Consider the following 23,557-nt stretch of genomic DNA (forward strand, 5'->3'; position numbering starts at 1 on the left):
GGCTTACAGAATAACATTTGGCTTCCCTTGCTTCATTTTCTCACGTGAACAGTACACCTGACCACCTCTGCACATGCGTGACAGTGGTCATCTAAGCACGTGTGCATGCACACACACATACGCACACAGTTGCTACTTCATAATTTAAGGAAATGGCCAATAGTCGGGTCAATGTCATCTCATATTAACTCTGGCAAGTTGCAGAGTTTTTTCTTTTTACCCAAGTAGAAAGGCTTCATGACATACAAATCAGAAGTTTGCTTCATTTCAGCACTGGACATTCTGAGTCTGTTGTGGAAATTTTCTATTCCCTTTCAGGCCATGTCTCGGATGTTGTCGCAGCTAGAAACCGGGTCAGCAGAATAGATAAATCCTCTGGTCTTTCAAGTTAGAACCCTGTTAAACTGACAGTATTTCTCTGTGTAATGGGACCCCTTTAAAAATAGGAATGGACTGACTTAGCCAAATTGGTAGCCATTGGCACAAGACAAAGAAAACCAAACCGAAACTAACAAATGCTAATACTACCGTTTTTAACAACAGAAACAAAAAAATGGGGCGCCTGGGTGGCTCAGTCGGTTAAGTGTCTGACTTCAGCTGAGGTCATGATCTCGCAGTTTATTAGTTCAAGCCCCATGTCGGGCTTTGTGCTGACAGCTCATAGCCTAGAGCCTGCTTTAGATTCTGTCTCATTCTCTCTCTCCTCTTCCCACTTGTGCTCTGTCTCTCTCTGTCTCTCAAAATTAAATAAATGTAAAAAAAATTTTTTTAAATAATTAAATGTCAATCAGTATGGAATGTAAGACTAAACACATATATCCATTTCATGGAATCTTATGTAACCACTAAAAAGAATGGGTTTGGTCTGTGTATTAACATCAAACGAACTCCATATTGATTTATAAAAGCCAATTAAAAATGATGTGCACACCATGACATAATTTATATGAAAAGCACATACACAATACTGTGAATACTATAAATATATATTACATATACATGCATAAAAAAGAAAAGTTAAAGTACACACAATAATCTGATGGTGGTGTTCTCCGAGGGGGAACTAGAATACCAAGCTGGTAGTGGCATTATTCAAAATATATTTACCTTTTCCTTTAATGTTTCTTTCTCATTTTTTCTTTTTTTTTAAAAATGAGTCTGCATTTCCATGTTGCACATGTAATTAAGAAGTTAAAAATGGAAAATATCATTCCTTTATCACAGTAATAAAACTATATTATTTTTTAAAAACCTACAAAACAAAGGAAAAATATCTTCCAGTCTTATAATTCAACTCAACCGTGAGCATTTTGATGTAATGCCTTCCATAGTGTAGTTGAAATCATGCTATACCTTTTCATTAAGAAAAAATTTCATTCATCAGGAAGCCCTGCATCTTCCTTATCTTGCTCATTTTAGTGGGTATAATGTTCCACTGAGTGGTTATAATTAAACCTACTGTATTACATTCATACCTAGCTTTTTGGCACAATTAAGCATGTGATTAGCATACCGGCAGCTTCCCCTGTCCCCCATATATATCTTAAGAGAGATGTATTCTGAGAAGGATTACAGAATCAAAATGGTGGAACTTTTCAATTCTTGTACAGATGCGAGATCTTATTATGAGGAATTCTGAGACAGCTTCTTGGTTAGTGCGAGTAGAGATACGTTGTCCTGAAGGGGTCTGCAGTATACAGCAACATCTATATCTGTCCCCAAACAGCACTGGGCAACCCAGAGAAACAGAAAAACCGCACTCATGCTATGGAGCTCAGCAGGAAGCACCCTCCAAGCCATTTAAAATCCTAATATCTCCAGAGCAGACTCAATGCCAGAACCAAATCCTGCTGTCCCTCTTCCAGAAATGACTAAGGATCAACAAGGAGGTTGGGGGGGGGGGGCGGGGGAGGAAACAAACCAAACCTCCATTCTCCCTCAACTTACTATAATAACAGCAAATTAAGTGACCCAGGTAACCCTGAATAATTACTGTATCTCACCCCAAATGGGAGTTATTCGAGAGGGACTGGAGGAAGGGCATGTACGCTCTACCCAAAAACGAAACTTGCCTCTGCCCTGAAATGATCTTGTTTAAAGAATGATTATTGAAGTCTCACTGGCAGACGGTGTCACAACAGCTTCACGGGGACTACGTGGCGATCGGACAACTCTGTCCCTGCCTCATTGCTCACCCGGGTATGTGTCGTCCCTGAAAAGTATCTGATCAATGCAGGTGGTTCACTGTAGCAGGTCAGCAGTTAGGGCACGGGAGCCACTGTGAGGCTACTGTGGCTTGTTGAAACATATCCCCTGGTTACATCATTGAATAGATTCAGAGGTAGAGATGATTGCTTGTTGAAGGCCAATCTCTACTTACCATTTGTATAAGGGTTGACAGTCTTTTTATTTGTCATTACACGTGCTGTGGCATTATTTACCTACGTACATAGAAAACTCAAATGAGCACAAATGCTAGGACTGGCCCACAGTTCAATTAGTTGCATGCATTATGACTGTGATTACTTATTTAAAAAAAAAAAACTAAAATGCATTTTAATTTATAAAAGGCAGTAGATGCATAACAAAATCATACATTTTTATAATTACATTTACTTCATAACCATTTTAACTTACAAATCATTTCAATAAAGCAATGTCATATCATTTAAAAGTTTAATAAGGAGACAGTAAAAGCAAATTAAAAGGAACTGCATAATTGAAGATTGAAAAGCATGCATGTACTCCATGGTAACACAGAAACAATAAATATTTTTAAACACAAAATAAAATTCATATGAAGGAACATGCAGTGGAGTAGAAGGGGGAAGAGACAAGGTACAAGGGAACATAAATGTCAAAAAACAAAAAACAAAAAAAAAAAGAAAAGAAAAAAAGGGACAAACAAGATTTAGCCGTGTGCAACACTTTAGGAAGGAAGAACCATCAGGGAAGCAACATCTAGCATTCAACACTAGGAACAAGAGCCTTTGACATAGCAAGAATTAACAAGATCATTCAAGCTTGAAAGTCACAGCTAACAAAAGGATAAAAGAGGGTGCATCGTTTAACACAATATGGAGTTAACAATCTGAGTAAGATGTGCACTGTCATATCCCAATCCAATCAGTGCCTCCCAGGCTCGCTTAGAACGTACACTCAATTACAGGCGTACCGGTACCCAAAAAAATAGAGCATCAAGAAAACTTAATACGACAAGTCAAAAAAATCCACGTGGTATATATATGTATATAGATAATCAGCACTAAATACGTCAAGCGGCAGATGGACTTCACCACTTACCATTCACCACCATCGCCAGCATGGGTTTGTATACAGTTACCATGGTTACTGAGAGTTTGGTGAGGGGCCTAAGCGTTATCGTCGAGGGGGGGGGAAAATGAAAGGCAAAATATGCAACATCTTACTCCAAAGACTAAAGCATTTTTAACTGGTATTTTTTTTTTTTTTAAGTTTTAACAAATATAACCCTGTGGCCAGGTTGAGGGAGATCCAGTGGTAGAAAGAGTAGATTCTGAGTACCGAAATTTTAGCATTTTTTAATATTTATTCATTTTTTTTTTCAGTGAAAAGGGGCCAGATATTGAACAGGAAATCCTGCTGGTTATCCACTCTATTATCAAAATGATACAAAGATTCCAACTGGCTTGTTAAAAAAAAAAAAAAAAAATGAAAGGTTCAGTGACAAAGACCTCTCATTTAAAAAAAACAAAACAAAACAAAAAACAATTGTACATTCAAATGCTACTGCTTTCACCATTTGGCTCAATTTGGACACCACTGTGGATCCCTCGTCAACCCTGCAGTGGAAAGAGAAAAGAAAAGAAAAAAAAAAGGAAAAAAAGAAAAAAAAAAAGAAACTGCTCTGTATTTTGTCTTGTTTTGCACTCTGTCTCCCCTGGCTGGGAATCTATTGCACCCATTAATGATAAAACACAGAAAATTAAAAAAAAAAAAAAAAAAAAAAAAAGTTCCGATTAACCTTTCCTTTGTCTCCCTTATTGCCATTCACCTTTTCATCAGTAATAAGAATGACAGGATAAAGTAAAATTTAAAAAAAAAAAAGTAAGGCCAGTTTTCCTTTTTATATATAAATATATATATATATATATAAACAGTGAGGAGGGAACAGGGTCACATACAACACACGGTGATGCATCTGGCACGACGAATGAGCGCGAAGCAGACATTTATGAAAAAGATGAAAAGGAAAATATTTTGGACATGCACCTCGATTTTACGGCCCTCTACCACGGTGCCGTGTAATTTCTCCCTCGCCCTGTCCGCATCGGCACTATTTTCGAAAGTTACGAAACCAAATCCCTGCATGCAGGAGGGAAAAGGGAAAACAACATGCAGATTATTATTCCAGTCAACGACCACTGCGGAACGTTCTCTCGCTTTAAGTTCTATTGCTTGTCCTGGCTTCAGTTCTGTAACATGCAAATTAGAGAAATTATAAGGATACGAAGGTGTGCAATAAGTAAGCGACACATGTGAACGAGATTTTTTTTTCTGTCACCCGTGATCTGTAACCCCCTGAAGAATTCAAAGAAGGATACCAAAGATACCTCTCTACATGACACTACAGAAGAAAATAACTCTAACAGAAAGGAAATGAGATCCAAATCAATTTACAGTGTCTTCACAGAGAAGAAAATGAAATAATGGGGGGGGGGGGAGGAAAAAAGGAACCGCTTTCTGGACATGCAAATTAAGAATAAAATAAAATAAAACGTGTGCACGAAATTCAACAATGAATGCCAAAATCTTCTAACATTGCCTACAGAGTCATGCCGTGTGGTTTTAAGAACATCTCTCGTTCATGCAGTTTTAGGGTTATTCAAATTTTTCAAGTTTACAGCCTTTACTTCTCAAAAATAAAAATTAGAAGCCTAAAAAAAAGGAAAGACCTTTTTTTATAATAAATCTCAAACTCTTTGATCTAATAAACAAAATAATCACATGAAATGAATTGAAATAAATATCAATGGATTAATAACAATGCAAACAGTTCAAGTAACTTTTTTTGTATGAATTACCCCCACCCCGCCTCAAAAACATTTGTCCTTCTGTATCTGTTAACTTTCCAGGCTACTTCATTAACCGAAAAGGGAAATGTGTATACATATACTGTAACGTTCTAACACATTATCTTGATATTCATTTCTCAAATCAACAGGTAGAAAATAAAGAAGCTTTTGTTCATAGAATGTTATTCACGGTAACACTCTGGACACTTCCTCTCTTACTGATAGGTAACAAATTAGACTAGACCCTTTACTTCGCCACTGGCATACTTTGTTTTAATATTTCAGCCTCGAAAAACAACCCCACTAAACGTCACATTGTCAAAAGCCACCTTTTTTTCTTCACTGACACTGTTCCTAAGAAGAGTACAGAAAATATGACACATTATTTTTAAAACCCCTAAAAATATTTGTACATCTTGTTCAGAAATATACACCAACCTTTTGAAACCATTCCAATGTAAATTTGCCCAACTTGCTCTGGTTCTCACAGTGTAAACTGGGTGAGACAATGCAGTGTGTTGGGATTCCTATTTGGAACTGAGTAAACGTCAGTAAAGGGACAGCTGGTTTTAAGCTTAACTGGGGCAGTTTGATGTCCAGTCTCATTAATGAAATAGACAGTAATTATAAATAATAAGTGATCCTTAAGCAGCTGGTGCTAATGCCCAACCCCTCACTAGGTTGCTAAAGTGACTGCCAAACCTCAGGGTGTTAAGAGAGGTGTTGCCCATGGTCTGCCTGAGTGAGAACTTTCCAACATCAATATGGGCTCATGGGTAGAAGATACCAGGTGTGGATGGACTCAAGCTAAATTAAGTGATTATGTGACAGAACTCAATGGAAAAAAATAGAAGCAGCTTTACTTTGGAGGACGAGACTGAAGAATCTTTCATAGTATTTCCCACAGTGAGGATCTGTGAGTTGGACAAGTCTGGATTATTTGATCAATATGAGACTTTATGCTCCATAACAGAAGGGCGTGCTTGGTCTCATACCCACATTAGGTGGTATGCCCACATTAGGTATCCAAATATACTGGCAAACTGATTAGTTTTGAAATGATAACCCTTCAATGGACTAAAGACACAATTTGGGGGGTTTGCTCTATTAATGGCTCTGACTCTTGGCCAGTGGGTCCCAAACTTGGTTGCACAATGAAAGAAACTGGGGAATACAGTGTATTAAGCAGATTCCTGACAGGGCTCAGAGCTACCTGATCAGAACTCCAGAGTGGAGCCCAGAAATCTGTTTGTTGAAAAAGCTACTGTGTGGTCCAGCAACTCCATTTCCATGGCCTCTGCTATCACCAGGCACCATCCAAACACAGTTTCGGTTCACTGTATGAGGTGGAATACTACGTTGCCTACTTTCAGGGAGCAGCCGATGGAGAGGTGTGAGTTTTGGAGGTGGATATCTATCTGACTTGGTTATTCGGATCCGAAGTGCAGGGGTACAGCCATTATCTTATGGCAATGTCCACTTCCTCCCCTCAAAACCTAACCACCTAGCATGCACAGAATGTCATACATCTAACAGATAAGGGCAGCGAGGACGCTGGCTATAGCAGGGGCAATTCTCTCCCTAGCAAGCAAAGAAAATGCACAGTCCAAGTCTTATCAGTGGAGGGTTCTGTGGCCTCATTGCTATCTGCGGGTACCAGTCATTAGCATCACAGTGCCCGGGGAAACGGAACATTCGACCCACCTGCCAAACGTCATCCCAAAGAATCACGTCATCATGATTCTTGTCTGGCTCCAAGGCAGACGATACTGGCTTAAAATCAGCACTACGTGCATCAGGGACACACGAAGGTGGAGATAGAAATAGGTTTAGAATCCCATGGAAAGTTTGTAAACTACAAAGCAAGTGGCTCCCTACCTTCCTAAGTTCTCCCTTTGTCTTAAAATAAGATACTAAATATATGGATTCTTATTCTTACTCTCACTTTCTGCTAAACATCTCTCTCTGTGTTTTTCTTTAACTTGAGGTCCTCAATACCTCTTTCCTGCTGTTGAGATGACTAGTTAAGATTCTACAAAGTCAGGTTCAGAAGTGCTTATTCCAGAGACAGTCCCAAATACCAAAGGGACTGTCCTACCTTTTCCATTGGACACTCACACCTCCCCACAGGCAAGAAGTGATATAGCCTCCCTGGGCCAGAAGATTGCCAGAATTCTCATCTGGGGGGAGATGCCAGTGACTTGGCAGTTTTTAGGTACCCTCTCGGCCAAGTGCAGGTGCTGGGTAAGTCCAAGACCAGTGGTGAGGTTACTTCCTTTCACCTACATCAGGGTCAGGTTTTTATCTCAAGGAAGCCGCAATGTGGAGTTCTTAAAAACATTCTGGATATTTTTATCTCAGACTTAAAGAGGGGAAATGGAAGAAGCATGTTCTGGACTTGGCCTGAGAGCATGGGAAGGGGGTGCAGATCTCAAGCGCATGGGGCCCACAGAGCGGAGGGACATGGTCTTTGCTGCAGGAGAGGCACTGGTCCCAGGGCCACCTCAGGAGAGGGCTGGAGCGGAGAGAAGGCACAAAGCTGACTAAAAGACCTGGTAACCTGTGCACGATAACGGGGCTCCCAAGATGGGCTGCAAGGCCAGTGTGACTTGCTTATTTTAAAGCCTTTGGTGAATCTGGGGCACCTGGGCATGCCAGTCAGTTAAGCATCTGACTCTTGATTTCCACTCAGGTCACGATATCACAGTTCTTGAGTTCGAGCCCCACATCAGGCTCTGTGCTGACGTCACGGGGTCTGCTTGGGATTCTGTTTCCCTCTCTCTCTAATCCCTCCCCTGCTTGCTCTCTCTCTCTCTCTCTCTCTCTCTCTCAAAAAAAATAAATAGACATAAAAAAAGTCTTTTGTGACTCGTGAATTCTGACCTTCCCATATCTCAATTATTTTTCCATTTTGGTCTTGAGGTATATGGGTAAGTGATACCTTCTTTTTGTCGTCGTCGTTGTTGTTGTTTGGGGGATACCTTCCTTTTTGTATCAATGCAAAAATAACATTTTGTATGTTAAATCAAGGCTCTGAAGCACCCAGGACTGAAGAGTGTGCTATTGTTTTCATCTTACGTGAAAACCCAATTCCTCTCGTTGCTGGTGCAAAGACCTGTCTAGAAGAGGGGGCTGCTGATACCACTCTAAAGATTCATTTTTCTGGGGGACTAAGAGTTTCACAGCTCACTTCTTCCCACTCACCTTTGCACACAGAGCTCCTTCTCCCAGGAAGACCACCTGACCTACCTCCTTCCCTTCCCTGGGAAACTACTACTCATGAGAAAGTTCACTCGCAGCTTAAATGTCCCTTCTTCCCAGAAGCCTTACCACCCCTCACAACACAGGTCTGCCTGCTTGGCTTCTCAGTAGCCTCTTACGTGCCATACAGCACAGCCTGCAATATTGCATTTGGGTGCCCTCCCTGCCCCCCCACCCCCGCCAACTACTCAGGAAAATCTATGAGGACAGGAAGCACTTCTGTTTCCCTTACCATGAATTCACCTGCCTTCTTGTACCTGGAAGGGAACCAGTCCTCACAGGTAGCTACGGAATCAAAGATCAGACCGTATACTTCCTACATGTATTATGCGCTAGGGGCGCCTGGGGGACTGAGTCCGTTAAGCATCCAACTCTTGGTTCTGGCTCAGGTTCTGATCTCACGGTTCATGGGTTCGAGTCCCACGTCAAGCTCCATGCCGACAGTGCACAGCCTGCTTAGGATTCTCTCTCTCCTCTCTCTTCCCCTCCCCTGCCCTCTCTCTCTCTCAAAATAAATAAATAAACATTAAAAAAAGGAAGTAGCTCTATCTGGCTGTATCCCCCACATACAATACTTTAGAGGTAAACAAAATGTTTTTAAATCTCGTAAAGGAAAAAAAAAATTAAGATCTTTGACCCCTAAATGCTATCATACTCTTATTTTCAAAGTCTGGCACGTCTTTTTAAAATGTGGTTTCCCCGTATACTTGCTACCTGTGTATACATTTATGCTCTACATTAAGGTATATGAACATGCACACCCCCCACCCCCAAATATCCCCAACATACAGCCGTACTCACTGGGCACTGCAGGACCTGCCTCGGGGACCGTCTCCAAAGAGAATGGCCAGAAGGTGAGCTCCTAGCTCTTAAGGGCCACCCACTTCCCCTGGCTGCTTCTCCTGCACCAAATGATGAAAATGAGGTCCTCACAATGGTTCAGGTTCCTCAACTATTTAAATGGCAATGTTCCTTTAAATAGGGCCCTTTCCCGTAAAGGATGATGCCAAGTATGAAAAATGTCCTCGTGTGAGCTGCTGTCCCTATTTAGCAGGTGCCCCAAAGGACTGTCTGGATGACACTCCAGTCAGCACCTGCAAGATGGGTTGTTTCCGAGGAAGCATACCCAGCCAGAGAGGCTATTTTTGATGTCTCCTAATCAAAAGGAAAAAGCAGGTTCACAAAGTCAGTCTCTGGATGCAGCAAACTTAACTGGTCTTCATTGCTAAAGCCCCAGAGACAGGCTAATCACGGCAATGACGGGGGAAGTATTAAAAATAGTACCTCCACTGTACTTTCAAAATAGCAAACGATATTCTTCTAATGTCCCAAAACAGCTCTCGAAAGGAATTAAATAGCTTTTTCCAACGGGCGAACGTTACAAAACAAAATATAAATTAAATATAAATTCTTAAAAAGGCAGTCTTTAAAAGCAGTGGCATTACAGACTCAGGATTAGAAGGAAGTTGGCCAACATTCCGGGTCATCTTCTAGGATTTTGCCAGGAACTGAGTGAAAGGGATTAGGCTGTGTACATTTTTTGCTTTTCTTTTTCTTTTTAAAATTTTTTTTAACATTTACTCATTTTTGAGAGACAGAGTGTGAATGGGGGGCAGAGAGAGAGGGAGACACAGAATCGGAAGCAGGCTCCGGGCTCTGAGCTGTCAGCACAGAGCCTGATGCGGGGCTCGAATTCCCAGACTGGAGATCATAATCTGAGCCGAAGTCGGACGTCTAACCGACAGAGCCACCCAGGTGCCCCTTTTCTTTTCTTTTTTTTGAAGATTTTATTTTTGAGTAATCTCTACACCCAATGTGGGGCTCAAACTCACAACCCTGAGATCACGAGTCACTGGCTCGACGGACTGAGCCAGCCGGGTGCCCCTGGGCACATTTTTTCTTAAATTCTTTTTTAATGTTTATTAATTTTTGAGAGACAGAACAGAATGTGAGCAGGCAGAGAGGCAAAGAGAGAGGCAGACAGAATCCGAAGCAGGCTCCAGGCTCTGAGCTGTCAGCATGGAGCATGATACGGGGCTCAAACCCACTGACCGCAAGATCACGACCTGGGCTGAAGTCAGACACTCAACTGACTGAGCCACTCAGGCGCCCCGAGGGCACGTTTTTTCTTAATGCACTTTGCATTGCAGGTATAGAAACAGCCCCCGTAATAATTTTCATACAAGAAGCAGAAAGTTAACTTACGTTTCTCCCAGACTAGAGGTCCTACCACTGATATAAGAATGACCAAAAAAAAAAAAAAAAAATCCAAAATTATGGAGGAAGAAGGTCCCTGAACAAGCAGAACCAGAGAGTATAATGAATTGATTCTTTTTTTTTTTTTTCCTCATCTGGCATATTGCAACATCATTTTGGCTATGGAGAGGAGAACACTGGATTTTCTTCCCTCACGGCAATCTGCAGCATCCCATTCAGGAGGGTAAGTGTGCAGACTGCCCAGGGAATAATATATTCAAATGCTTGCTTCATGGAAGGAGGTATGCTATGCCCAAGAGAGTTGGCACTGTCCCCCTTGGAAAAAAACAGTTCTTCTCTTAACCCTCCTGGATACTGCCTTGTCCCAAGTTGCCTGTATAAGGAAAGTTATAGGGCATATAGTATCTCTGTATCTGGCAAGCGATTTGTCCCAATATCCACTTTCACAGTCTGAAGATGTAAGAAGGGAGCTTAGAATTCTGGACAGCTTGGGGACTGGCATCAGGGATTTAGAACTTTAACAACAGGCCTGGAAGGTCTCGTAAAACACAGATTGCTGGGCTCCAATTTTGAGTATCTGATTAGGGCTGGGTTGGACCCTGAAAATTTGCATTTCTAAGTAAGTTCCTAAGTCCTGCTGCTCCTGTGGGGATTGCATTTTGATGACCACTGAATGATACAGGGGATACATTGAAAGACATGGGCTTTCCCCCCCCCAACCTAATGTATTTCCATGTTGAAGGGGCCTTTCCATATAACCCTCGACTTTTACTAACACTCTTACCTCTAGGAAAAGCTAGAGGTCTCCTATAAAAAATTGGTCTCCTATAGGGGAAAAAATTCAAAGCAATGGCAAATTGCAAAATGTGGAGTGGTGAATATACTAAGGAAAACAATTACATTCAAAAGGTTGGTGTATGTGAAATTTTCTCCCCTACAACCCAGGAAAATAACTGCACTTTATTAATACAGAATAATCACATATTTACCTGCGCATGAGACTATCAACTCACTTTTTAATATAAAGAACATAATTATCACTGAAAAACAAAAATGTAGCAACAACATTATTTTTTAAGCATGGGTAATTTTCCTCTGGAAACTTGATATATATATAAATAGATAAATAGATAGGTATAAAACAGCAATTTTAAATTACCCCCCCCTTATACATTTACACTAAACCCAATGTATTTCCCACCATTTTGGAAACTGGAGGAGGTCTCTAAAGGAATTCCCACTAAAGTGTATTTTCACAATGTGCTAATTAAAACAGTGCAGTTGTTTTCCATTATGCATAGCAAACGTTTAAAAATAAGCTAAACAGTCCTGAAGTAAATTAAATTGCTTACCTTTGAGCCTCGCTCATTAAAAATAATTTCAACATCTAAGATTTTACCAAATTGCTGCAAAGAAATAGAAATGTTTTATAAGCAAGAGAAATGGAATAAATCATATTATGCACATTGGTAATTGTACCCCAAGTCAGAGGCTTTTTTTCCTCTTTTATTAACAAGGATAGGCATTTTAAGTTGTTTTATCCTTAGAGAAGTGCTTGAACCAAGAGACAGTGGAACCACACACAGATTTCCATCTTGCTGGATACCCCACCATGTGAGAAGGTATAGCACTGGCCTGGGGCAAAATGTATAGTCAAGTGGCTGGTTCCATTTTCCTTTTTTTATGTGTGTGCAATAACTTTCCCAGGCACTGAGCACCGAAGATGAAAACTGGTTGGTGTGTAAACTGATCCTCCTATGCTACTCTACTCCACTAGCTACTGGGAGAAACCTCCTGGGAGAGGTGTGGTTTTCATAATAAAATGTCCAGGTAGAATCTGATGATGAGGATTACGGCCCTTGGCCCCAGCATAAGCTAGAGGAACAGTGAGGCCATGGAAGAGAAGTCAAGTCCAAAGAGATAAAAGCAAGGTCCTCCAGGTGGATATCCATCATAATCAAGACACCAGAGTAGCTGTGATTAGCCCTCAGGCTGAAATGTACTTTTCTCAAAATGATTCCCCATTTTGTTAAACAAACAAATAGATTTTAGACAATTAGCACGAAAAGACTCTATAAGGGGTGAAAGCAACTTGACATATTTAGGCCGGAAACATGGTTTCGGATTACAAATAGGGCAGCCAAATAACTCACGGATGCGTAGTTAAATTTAAATTTCAAATTTTTCAGGATAATTACAATCCCTGCAATATTTAAGACATACCTATACTTAATAAAATATGTTATCTACAATTCAAATTCAACTATTGTTATCTTATGTTTGTCTTTATTTGCTAAATCTCATAGTCCTAGGGAGACGTGCACGTCAAACAATTTGTGATTCATACTTTTAAAAGAAGGGAAAATGGACTTGGAATCAGAAGCATCTGATAGTCCAAAATCTTTTCCCCTTGACATTGGAGTCTCTTCCTTTTTCTTAGCTTGCATGAAGTACAGTGGATATTTATTTATTCAACTTTTTTGAGTGTGCAGGTGGGAGGGGGTTGTTGTGAAAGTATGCGGCATGGCCCAGGAAAAGTATGATGGGAAATTTACCCTGATGCAGAATTAGGGCGAGTGCTCCTTTTAGTGATTAAAAAAATAAATGGAACCACACGAAGTAATATGTCCATCTTTTTTTCTTTTATTTTGAGCTTTCGTATTACTCCATTTGCTTTTGCAGCCTGGATTTTTACTGCGTCCTTTGTTGCCCTAAGAGATTCTGCATTCTGTCTTTTTCCCCAGGGTAGAAAGCATTAAGCAGCCTCCAAGTTGCAGAGGACAGAGTGGCTGGGAGGGAAAGAAAAAGAACCAAAGATAAGAAGACAGAGAAGAGAAGACAGCTCCCCTGGCCACTATACACAGGATACCAGGGGGCCCTGAGAAGAAGTGTGAAGAGGGTGCAACTAAGATTTGAGAACAAAATTATTTGAAACATACAGAGGCTATCCTCTGGAACATACGAATAAATCTAGCTTCCCTGGAAAGGCAGAAAAAAAAACTATGCACACTCCAGTTGAAGAGAAAGAGCTCAAAACCTTGAAACAAAAGTAGTTTGATGAGAAAAAGGGAATCCAAAGCTATGTCATGGAAATGTGCCCATCCCCCAGGATACAGAGGCTGTCAGGGGACTGCATGTTGAATTCCTCTTGTAGAGCAGACATGTTTCTCTTCTTCCAGGAGAAGTAGAAGGCTAGGAAGAAACAAAGAAGCAGTTGGGCTGGGAGAGGACAGGGGAGGACTACAAGTGCCAGCAGGAGAGATGGAAATACCAAGAAACTCATAGGTAACTCACCCTGCAATTGATGGACACTCTAATTTCCTTTTGGTCAAGAGAATGTTCTTCTATGGAGCATTTTCTGTGCCCTAGATTTGGGCAGAGAAAGTTGTTAAAAATAGAAGAAGAAAACTTTCAGGTTTGGGAAATGCAGGATTTGCCGTTGAAAGGGGAGCTGAGTTTCATAGTAAAAACTTCTCCCGTTTGTGAACTCCTCAGAAGCAGTGATTTTGATATAACCTCCTCAGAATATTCAGTCCACACAGATGCTATCATATTTATTTCAGGCCTAAGAGCATGAAAGCACACATATTTATGAGCAGGGAAGCTTGAAAAGGATTCCTTCCAAAACCATGAAGCAAATGTCATCTACGGAACATTCTCTAAGCAGTCAACATGAAAACACTCCCTTTAAAATAAGATCTGGTTGAAACAGAACCAACCAATCAAGAAGTAATCCTAGCATGTGTCATTCCCTAAATGAAACAATGACACCATATGCCCTGAAATGGTCTCAAATGTTTGCCTCTTTGGCAGTTGCTACTGGGTGGGTGATTCTCAGAGCCAGCGAAGCAAGCGAAGCAAACGGGCGAAGCAAGCGAAGCAAACGGGCAAGAAGAATACTGGTGTGAGCCCCATTTCGAAGACAGTTGCATACTGTATTTATAGTATCAACAGTTTAATTGGGAAGTTTGGTACTAATGATGTAAACACAGCTGGCACACGTTCAGTTTAAACAGACACGGCTCGCTCGCAGACATTAACTCGCATTTGTCTGCTCAACACCCATGATTCGCTGCGTTCCACGACAACTCCAAATCCACGCAAGGGGTCTCAATAGCTGTATCAAGAACAAAATCCAGAAGCTTACAGGCATGCACTGGAGCAGGTACGTACCAGGCATTTTCAGACAGTCTCAGATCAAATAATACTTCCCTGAAAAACTGTGAACGATGTTCAACGGTTACAGCATAAAACATGAAAGTAAAGGTTAGTTCAAAGAGTGTACATGGAGGCTAAGAAAAGGCACCATCTCAGTTTTCTTTGGGTTGGCTTCATGTCTGGAATGCAGAAGTTAGGAGGCACCAGGCCAGGTCCAAAAAAAATAAAAAAATAAAAAAATAAAGGCTTCATTGCTTCTAACAGCACGGTGCATGGAACTTTGCCAGTAACACTAAAGGGGCAGGCATCTCTGTTTTATTACAAAGAAGTGATCATGAAAGCTTCTTTTGCATGTTCTGAAAGTCATGTGGTCTGTTTCTGGGTGACAATTATGAGTGATTTCACTAGATCATGCATCATGCCTAGAGGGTTTGTATTTTGATAATAGAAGCAAGGCTGTGCTATAAACAAGGGTATTGTGCACATTTGAATCCTATACTCCATGAGTAGTTATTTCTGAAAACAGTCCTGTGATACAATGTGTCCTGTCAGTGGTCTGGGTATATCATAACCACCTCTCTCACTCACCTAGGTACATGTACACTTCTAAAGGTAAGGTAAAGAATCATTCTGCTCAAGAGCAAGCCATTACAATCAATTTGGAGGAAATTCACACATTTCTTTCTTGGGATCATCAAGATTTCAAACATAAAGAAAAGGCACTCTCACGAGTGCTTCCTGAAATAAGGACAGAGCTCAAGACTGAAGTAGCCAGGCCAGAAGCAATATTTCTTACAGTGAAACACCCAGAACCAATGCCCCTGATCTGTTCCTTTCGGCCCCAACTGGTGTTTGAAAAAGACTCTGGCTCCACTGTGGCCATAACTTCTTGACCAAAGACTGTTCTATGAAAGAAAGAAAAGAAAAGAAAAGAAACGAAAGGAAAGGAAAGGAAAGGAAAGGAAAGGAAAGGAAAGGAAAGGAAAAGTAAAGAAAAGAAAAGAAAAAAGAAAAGCAGGAAAGAAAGAAAGAAAGAAAGAAAGAAAAAAGAAAGAAAGAAAGAAAGAAAGAAAGAAAGAAAAAAGAAAGAAAGAAAGAAAGAAAGAAAGAAAGAAAGAAAGAAAGAAAGAAAGAATGAAGGCAAGCAAGCAAGCCTGAACTTAGAAGATTTAATGCCAAACACTAGAATAAATTCATCCAAAGGAGGAGGAAATAAAGAATATCAAGTACCGAGTACATGGTGGGAAAAAGGTAACCAGAATCGTAATGAACAGGCCCTGAAGCCACAAATTAAAAACAAAATGTGAGGCTCTTGCAGCGACCATCAGGCCTGCAGAAGTTGCAAACTTCACAGCTGAATTACTAATGGTCGCAAAAGTTGTTTATGAACATGGCCAGGTTTTAGGCAGTTTGAGAAGAGAACTTCTTCTTTTGTCTTGTTTTGGTTTCAGTTTCAAATCCCCATGGCCGCATTTAACAAAAGAGACAAAGGAGAAAAGCCCAAAAATGTTGGAGAGGGTTTTTCTCTGCAATCACCCCCATTCTAGCTCCTGTTAAAGTGAAGGGACAAAGGGAGAATAGAGCAATAAAAGGCAAAAAGAGATCTCATGTCCAGCTGACTTGGAAAAGACCTGAGGGGAATCAAAATGTGGTATCTTACAGTAACTATGGCCGCAAAGAAACCACACTTAATTCTCTCAAGTGGAATGTGGGGAGCCAATCAGAATGTGTACAGATGCCTTTCAATGTGACTCAAGCCACCAAGCTTGTCGTATAACCAGAATGGGCTTGCCACCACCAATGCCTGGCTGGGAACAACAGATTTTTAGCTTTGAAGTTCCATTCTTCAGAACAGAGCTTGTAAACCAAAGAGGCCTCAGCATTATTACAAAGAATCCAGGAATCCGTATGTGCCTGAACATTTTTATAGCTGAAACTCCTAAAAAAAAAAAATCTTGCGTACTTTTCAAATGAGCACAGATGCTGTTTGTGATGAGCAAAATTAATTTCAATATTACTGAAGGCATGCTGCATTTTCTTAATTGATACTAAGCGTATCTATCATCTTGTCAAGTCAACGACGTCTTGTCAGTTGCTTAAAATGTTTCGTTTTTACAAACACTGGCTCTGAAACCAGTAGATTGTGATCCTAGTTTGACAACCGGTAGTGTGTTCGGTTGGCAGGACTCAGCCCTGCACCGCTTGCCCTGGCCCCGTGAAGACACAGAGGCTCAGATATCCGTGCAAGCAGGATGCCTTCTTCGGGAGTTCCAGCTGTGGATTTTTCCAATACGTCTCTGACTTGGCTGTGTGGTGACTTTTAAGATAACAGGGAAGACCAGGGAGGGAAGTGCACCCACAGGGGGGCCGCTGCAGTGAGTGACACTCTGAAAGACCACCAGAATGGTCATTAAGAGGGCCAGATTCAAAGCCAACATCCCAGTGACACCTGACGAGGGAAGATGGACCACAGAGCAAGACTTTCTAACCTGACGTGGCAAAAGGAATCTAATTCCTCTGGCTGCCATCATTCAAACCTGGTCTCACTGCTTTACACACACTTAACCTCCACTTTCACTTTGAATGCTCTGCACTTTTCAAAGTCATCTTTGACCTGAGAGTGCCCGAGGGTATCTCTACTCGGCAAGAGTTAGAGGGCTCAACTCAAGGTTATTACCAAACGAGGAAGATAAAAGTGCAGAAGCTGACCTTTTCCTCTGAAATGTCAGGATTCAAGTCTGGGTATCTGAATATGAGGACGCTTGCTCTGTCTTTGTGTCAGATGCATACTTGATAAACATCACGCATGTTAAAGAAATAAAAGGTGCAAGCAAGCTAACCCCACAGTCGCAGAGTGATGAGCCAGCGCTCCCCTTTACATGAGGGGGGGAGGTGAGGTCTACTCTGCCCGGGGTTAGGCATTAAAGTTTGGCTTCTTCTTATTCCTTCTGTAACATTTGCATCCATCCACAGACTCTTAGAAGAAGAAACTCCAAGCAGCCAACATTTCCTCTAAGTCAAATGCTAAGGGTGTGGTTCTGTTCATGGAATCCACAGATACCTCCCATCAATACTGGGATGGATGTCAGGAACAAACAGGCTGAGTACGTTTGCAAAAACAATAACAACAACAACAACAATGACGACGACGACAACAACAAATGAAGGATATCTAAGCCTTGTCAGAATTTTATCCTTTGGTGGAACTGAGCCCAAAGACACGGCTAACTCATTCCTTCTCAAGGTGAACACTGCACCATTTCGTCCAGGAAAAGAATCAGAGTCATGGCGTCCTACAAGGAAGCAACCCTATCATTTATTTTCTCTAGGTTGGTCGTGGCTTCTGCCCTGCTCTGCATTTCCATCATGGTGCCTTGGAAAGGCACCTCTGTGGGGGTAACATCGCAGTAAAAACCTATGAATCCTCACCACCAACTCCAGGAGAATGTATATGGCAAGATGCAAGTCAGATTTAGATGTCTTTAGCTTTTTTTTTGTTTTGTTTTGCTTTTTAATGAAGTTTTAGGCAGAACTAATTATTCTCTAAAGCTGCATCTGAAATACAAATGCACAGTGCCTGGGAAAGAGTGAGGTATATGCAGGAAAATGTCGTGATAACTTGGCAACTACAGTAGAAGAACCAAAAAGACACAAAATGTTTATTTCAGCTGTGATGTAGGGTCCCGGGCCACTTGATTTGGGACCATCAGTGAGATTCTTTCAATGCTATTTTATCTGGGAGCTCATTTTCCTTATGACTTTCCCATTCCTAATTAGAAGAGCAGCATTTGGCCAAGTGGGAACACGGTGAACACATACAAAATGGATACTGAAATCGTGAAGAGATTCTGGCCAAAATACAGCTACAGACTAGGATCCAAAATGCCTTTCTTTTCCCCTATGTCCACATCTCACCTTCAGAACTTACATCAAGAGAGGGCTCTGGGGACCCCAGAGCAGGCACTGCAGAGGAGAAACGCACTACTTACGCCAAACATTTGTCGGAGGTCCGGATCTCGGAACCGGAAGGGGATGTTGGAGACATGCAGCCGTTTGGGCTGGGACTTGTTTTCTGAGTTTTCAGAAGGTTGTGTCTGGGGCTGGCCATCCGTCGGTGCTGCGTCATCTGTCTGCTAAAAGGACAAGAGTAAAGAGGCTCTGAGTGGACCTACGTGCTGTTTCCAAACTGCTTTTGCTTCCCCTAAATGGTAGGAAAATGCTGGAACAAAGGAACAAGGACAAGGAAAGAAGTGCTGGGTCATTCATTCATTCAACATTTCTGAATACCCCCTGAGAGCGTAACGTGGATCTGGGATTCAGTAGCAAGAAAAGCGGACAAAACTCCCTGCCCTCGTGGAGCGCAATTCTTACGGTGGGGGTGGGGGGCAGGAAAGGCAATGAGCTCATTAACAACGAAAAATACAGCTGGTAGAAAGAGAGCGCCAGGAAGAAAAATAAAGCAACAGGATGGTGTGGAGGTATTGGGGGAGTTTTAATAATTAGGCAGAGAAAACCTCATCACTGAAGCTAGGAGAGGGTGTATCCCTTAATCAAAGGTGTCCAAAATCTTAAAACATCGCCTACCTAACTGTTGAGAGTGTGAAGATAAGATATTTGCAAATGTAATAAAACATTTGAAAAGGTTGTTTGGTGCTCTGCAGTCTAAGTAAGCGTCTGATTGACTTAATTTATTAAGGCTTGAACTTCCCGTTTTTTGATTGTGCAGTTCTGTCGTGTCCGTTACAGCTGACCCCGTGTGGCTAGTTAAATCTGAATGAATTAAGATTAAATAAAATGTAAAATGCAGCTTTTCCTTGACACTAGCCACATTTCAAGTACTCGATAGCCACCTGGGGCTAGTGGTTTCCATGTCAGACGGTGCAGGTTTAAAGCATCTCCAGCACAGCAAGACATTCTGTGGACCATGTTGGTGTAGATAAGGTTACATTATTAGCATAACTCGTTACTCTGCTTCCTGTTCTTGCCAAAATGAGTCTGGACAACATGATATTACATCGGCACCTGGATATGGGCAGGAACCAGGAGAAAAGTCACGGTAACATTTGGTATCCTGATAGTCATGACGGGTACGGGTCCTCTTGGTTCTAGAGATGCTTCTAGAAACTTTCTCTGCAATTAGCATCTCTTGCCTCTGGGTGGCAGTGGATGCCATTCACATCAGTCAGTTGCTTCTCCAAAACCATGATGGAAAACCTATGTGGAAGCCCATCAAATTGATGAGCAAGGAACCAGCCTCACCTACTTATAAACAGTTTAGAAGCATATTAACTGGGACGAAACTATCAATGCAAGCAGCCAGGTGTAAAATAATAAAGATACAGAGAAGGAAACAATTTCACAACGAGAAATATGTATTTTTATATATTAAAAAATATGTATGTTTATTTTATATACATAAGTGTTTTATATATGCCATATATACATTTTGATATATATTTATCAAAATATATATAATATAATATATATTATATATGAATATATATAATATATATGAGTGCAGCCATATATATATTATATATATTATATATTATATAGATTATATACATTATATTATATAATATAATAGATATTATATATATATATATCAAAATAACATGGGCATAATTTGTGACTGTCTCGTCAGTACGTGTGTTTATTGGCAGACTTCATTTCCATTCTCCTTACTGATACATCCTGAATGGCATTCTGATGCTGTTAAAAAAACTTTTATTACTATATTTTTAGCGGGGAGAGGGGCAGAAGGGGAGGAAGAGAGAATCCCAAGCAGGCTCCACTCCCAAAGTGGAGCCCAACTCAGGGCTGATGCCATGACGGTGAGATCGTGACCTGAGCCGAAATCAAGAGTTGGATGCTTAATCCACTGAGCCGCCCGGGCGCCCCCTGAATTGCATTCTGAAAGCAAGACCTTCCCAGGGGCTGGCAGAAGACTGTTCCAAGCTGGTTTGGTATCTAAGGCCCCCCTGGATGACCTTCTTCAACTTTGAAGTGCTATGTCATGTCAACAACAACAATGCACTTGGCCATTCTGTCTATGCTGTTGGAGTGAATAGGCAGGAGGATGGTGATAGTCCTCTAACCTGGAAAACGAGTAATAATAATAATGCACACCTTCTAAGGCTCTGCAGGGACTGACTGCAATCACATATGCCAACTTGGCAGAGTTCTTGTCACATGGCATACGGTCAGTAAATGGAAAGCAATGAATGTTTTAGAGTTATGGTGATTTTTTTTTTAAATGTCAAAACGGGGAGTGAAAAACCCTCTGTCAGGTAAAGGAAAGGTTCTCATGGCTCCTTATACATGTTTTTACTGAGCAACTACTAGACACTGGATATATAAGTCAGGCCTCCAAACACATTCAGTTTCCAGTTCAGAGGAAGAGAAAGAGGGTAGAAAAAGACAGTTGCAAGGCTGGGATCACAGGGAATCATAGAGGGCTGCATAAACGTAAATCAGGGACACGCTGCAGGGCTGGATGCCTTAAGAGGCTTGCCAGTTCTGGGGGGTTATGTTTTGAGTGGGAGGTGTCTAACAGAACAGATGAAGGGGGCGGATGCTGTACCCGCAGTGTGCAAAGCACATGCAAAGACGCAAAGGTGAAATCATGTTCTGGATTCAGGGGGCTTCCGCGTGTGATCACTGGTCACTGCAGGTCATGTGAAGGAAGGACGGAACGGTACACTGTGGGGGTAGTGGCGGTTGGGTTACAAATGGCCCTATGCGTAGAGCAAGAGTATATATTTCATCATAAAAACTGTGACGAGCCACCTATGATCATCGCGGGGCATGATGTGATCAGCACAGGACGCCAGAGCTGAGCTATGGCCGACAAAAGATACACGCAGGTTGAATGGCTGGCTGAATCACTGACTGAACAGCGGAAGGGATTACAAGTGTATCAATAAAGTAACGAGTGAAGGAGCAAACAGTCTGCTTGGCACCTTCAAGTGAGTCAAAACGCAGTCTTGTAACAGCGAGGCCCAAACAGAGCAGGAATGTTTTCTCTGTTGGTAATAGGAGGTTTGGTTACACGACAAAGCCAGCGACATGTCCTTGAACCACATGGTTGGGGTCTTAGTACTCTAACCTAAGAAGCTCTGTCAGCGCAAGCAGCTGCTGAGACCCTGAACCTGCAGCTCTAGCTTCTTTCCTCTGGAAAGAAGTTGCTGTTCAAATGCAAATTAAAACAAATTCCTTCTCATCCCAAGAAAGAAACTTAGATTTGGATTTGTACAGAACGGCTGGATGTTTCAGCTTAATAAACCTAATTAGGAATTACAGAGATTATGATTAAACATATTAAATGATTAATAGCATTATGCCGCTCATGTGAAAATTAAAATTAATCATCTTTAGTCAAACAGGACTTTGGAGAAATCTTTGCGTTGTTCCCTTTGATAAAAAACATACAACGCTCAATTAATCATTTTGTAGTGTGGGCATGTATACAAATGCTCATCAATTGTTATGTCGGGATACCTGTGTATTAAAGGTAATTTTTAAAGATAACATGTAAAATGGAAAACAAACCAACAGTGTTTCAGAGATCGTAGGTGGATGGAGAGGAGAGGGAAGAGGATGACGTCAGGATCCAGAGGCCGAGAAAGAAAAACAGATCTGTGAGCTCAAGCACGCCTGCTGACACGTTGGGACGTAACACAAGTGGACCAAACGAGACCGGGGCTGTGCAAAATAGCTACTCTGGAGCCCGGGGCACGGTGGGGGTGAGGCCTTCCAGAGTGGTCCTCACTGACTCTCATGCTGAGTAGGTCAGGATGAGGGCCTTCCCCTTCCTTTCTCCTGGGAACTTTCAGGGAAAACATACTCAGGACAAGCCTGAGTTTGAGGTCATTGTAGTCTCCTAAGAAATTACCACAAATGTGGTGGCTGAAAGCAACAGCAATGTACTCCCTCAAGGTTGTAGGGGCCAGACATCTACAGTGAGGGTGCTCTCAGGACCACACTCCCTCGGGAGGCTCTGTGGGAAGGCCCATCTCTACCTCTTCCAGCTTCTGGTGGCCTCTTGGCTTGGAGTTGCCTTTCCCCAGTCTGTCTCTGTGTTCATACGGCCTTCTTCCCTCTGTGTGTCTGAGACTCACATCTCTGTCTGCCTTTTTGTTCTTTATAAGGACATTAGGCACTGGGTTTAAGGCTCACCCTAGATCTTGGCTTGGGATCCTTAACTTAATTACATCTGCAAGGACCCTTTGTCCAAATAAGGCCACGTTCATGGGTTCACAAGCGTCAGGACAAGGACATATCTTTTGAAGGCCACACTCAACCCACTACAACCCTTTATTAAACAAGAAAACAAACTGGAAGCACATGTAGGATGGGTAGCTGTAGTCAAGGAGGAGATTCATTTGCTACCACTTAAGGTGGCCTAAGGTTCTCCAAAGGGTTGGCCCCACACTAGGTCCATAAGAATAGAGAATGTCTCTGCCTGAGCTATCCCAGGTTCCCATCTGTCGCCCTGGGAACTTTAATGAGTTCCCGAAATAGAGGAGACTGCAATCTTCCCTTTGCCAGCCTGGGCGCCCTGGCCACCATTCCATCCCTACCCCTGGAGGTACTGACGCCCTTCCGCAGGACTGAGACGCGCTCCACCAGCCTCCCGAGAGGCAGCAGATACTCCAAAAGCAAGGACAGGCCTGCCAGTTCCCTGAGCCTAGAGCTGTACCTCACACAGATGGCTAAAGCGGTCACAGCATCCCTGAGAAGGTCGGTGAAGCTTACGGCGAACGCCCAGAGTGAAACTTCTACCGACAAAAATAAAATAACGTAGAAATTCTAAGAAGGTTGTGCAGGGAACTGCACATCTAGAACGTGTATTCCCCAAAGTCAGG

At 41.8% G+C, this 23,557-nt stretch overlaps 1 protein-coding gene across 43 annotated transcripts in view; it reads right to left on the reverse strand.

The window, feature by feature from the left end:
- The window catches only part of RBFOX1 (RNA binding fox-1 homolog 1), a 2,070,746-nt gene that overhangs the window by 113,852 nt on the left and 1,933,337 nt on the right, over positions 1–23,557 (reverse strand). For 36 of the 43 annotated variants that reach the window (XM_058711259.1, XM_058711245.1, XM_058711260.1 and 33 more), the window contains 4 exons: positions 18,680–18,823; positions 11,885–11,938; positions 4,252–4,344; positions 2,381–2,441 (listed from right to left, as the gene is read on the reverse strand). In XM_058711259.1, the coding sequence (XP_058567242.1) occupies positions 2,381–2,441; positions 4,252–4,344; positions 11,885–11,938; positions 18,680–18,823 (352 nt within the window). The remainder of the gene's footprint in view (positions 1–2,380; positions 2,442–4,251; positions 4,345–11,884; positions 11,939–18,679; positions 18,824–23,557) is intronic. The other 7 variants (XM_058711264.1, XM_058711261.1, XM_058711285.1 and 4 more) reach the window with 1 other exon arrangement.

Source organism: Neofelis nebulosa, chromosome 18 (assembly GCF_028018385.1).
Source record: "Neofelis nebulosa isolate mNeoNeb1 chromosome 18, mNeoNeb1.pri, whole genome shotgun sequence".
NCBI classification, from domain to species: domain Eukaryota; kingdom Metazoa; phylum Chordata; class Mammalia; order Carnivora; family Felidae; genus Neofelis; species Neofelis nebulosa.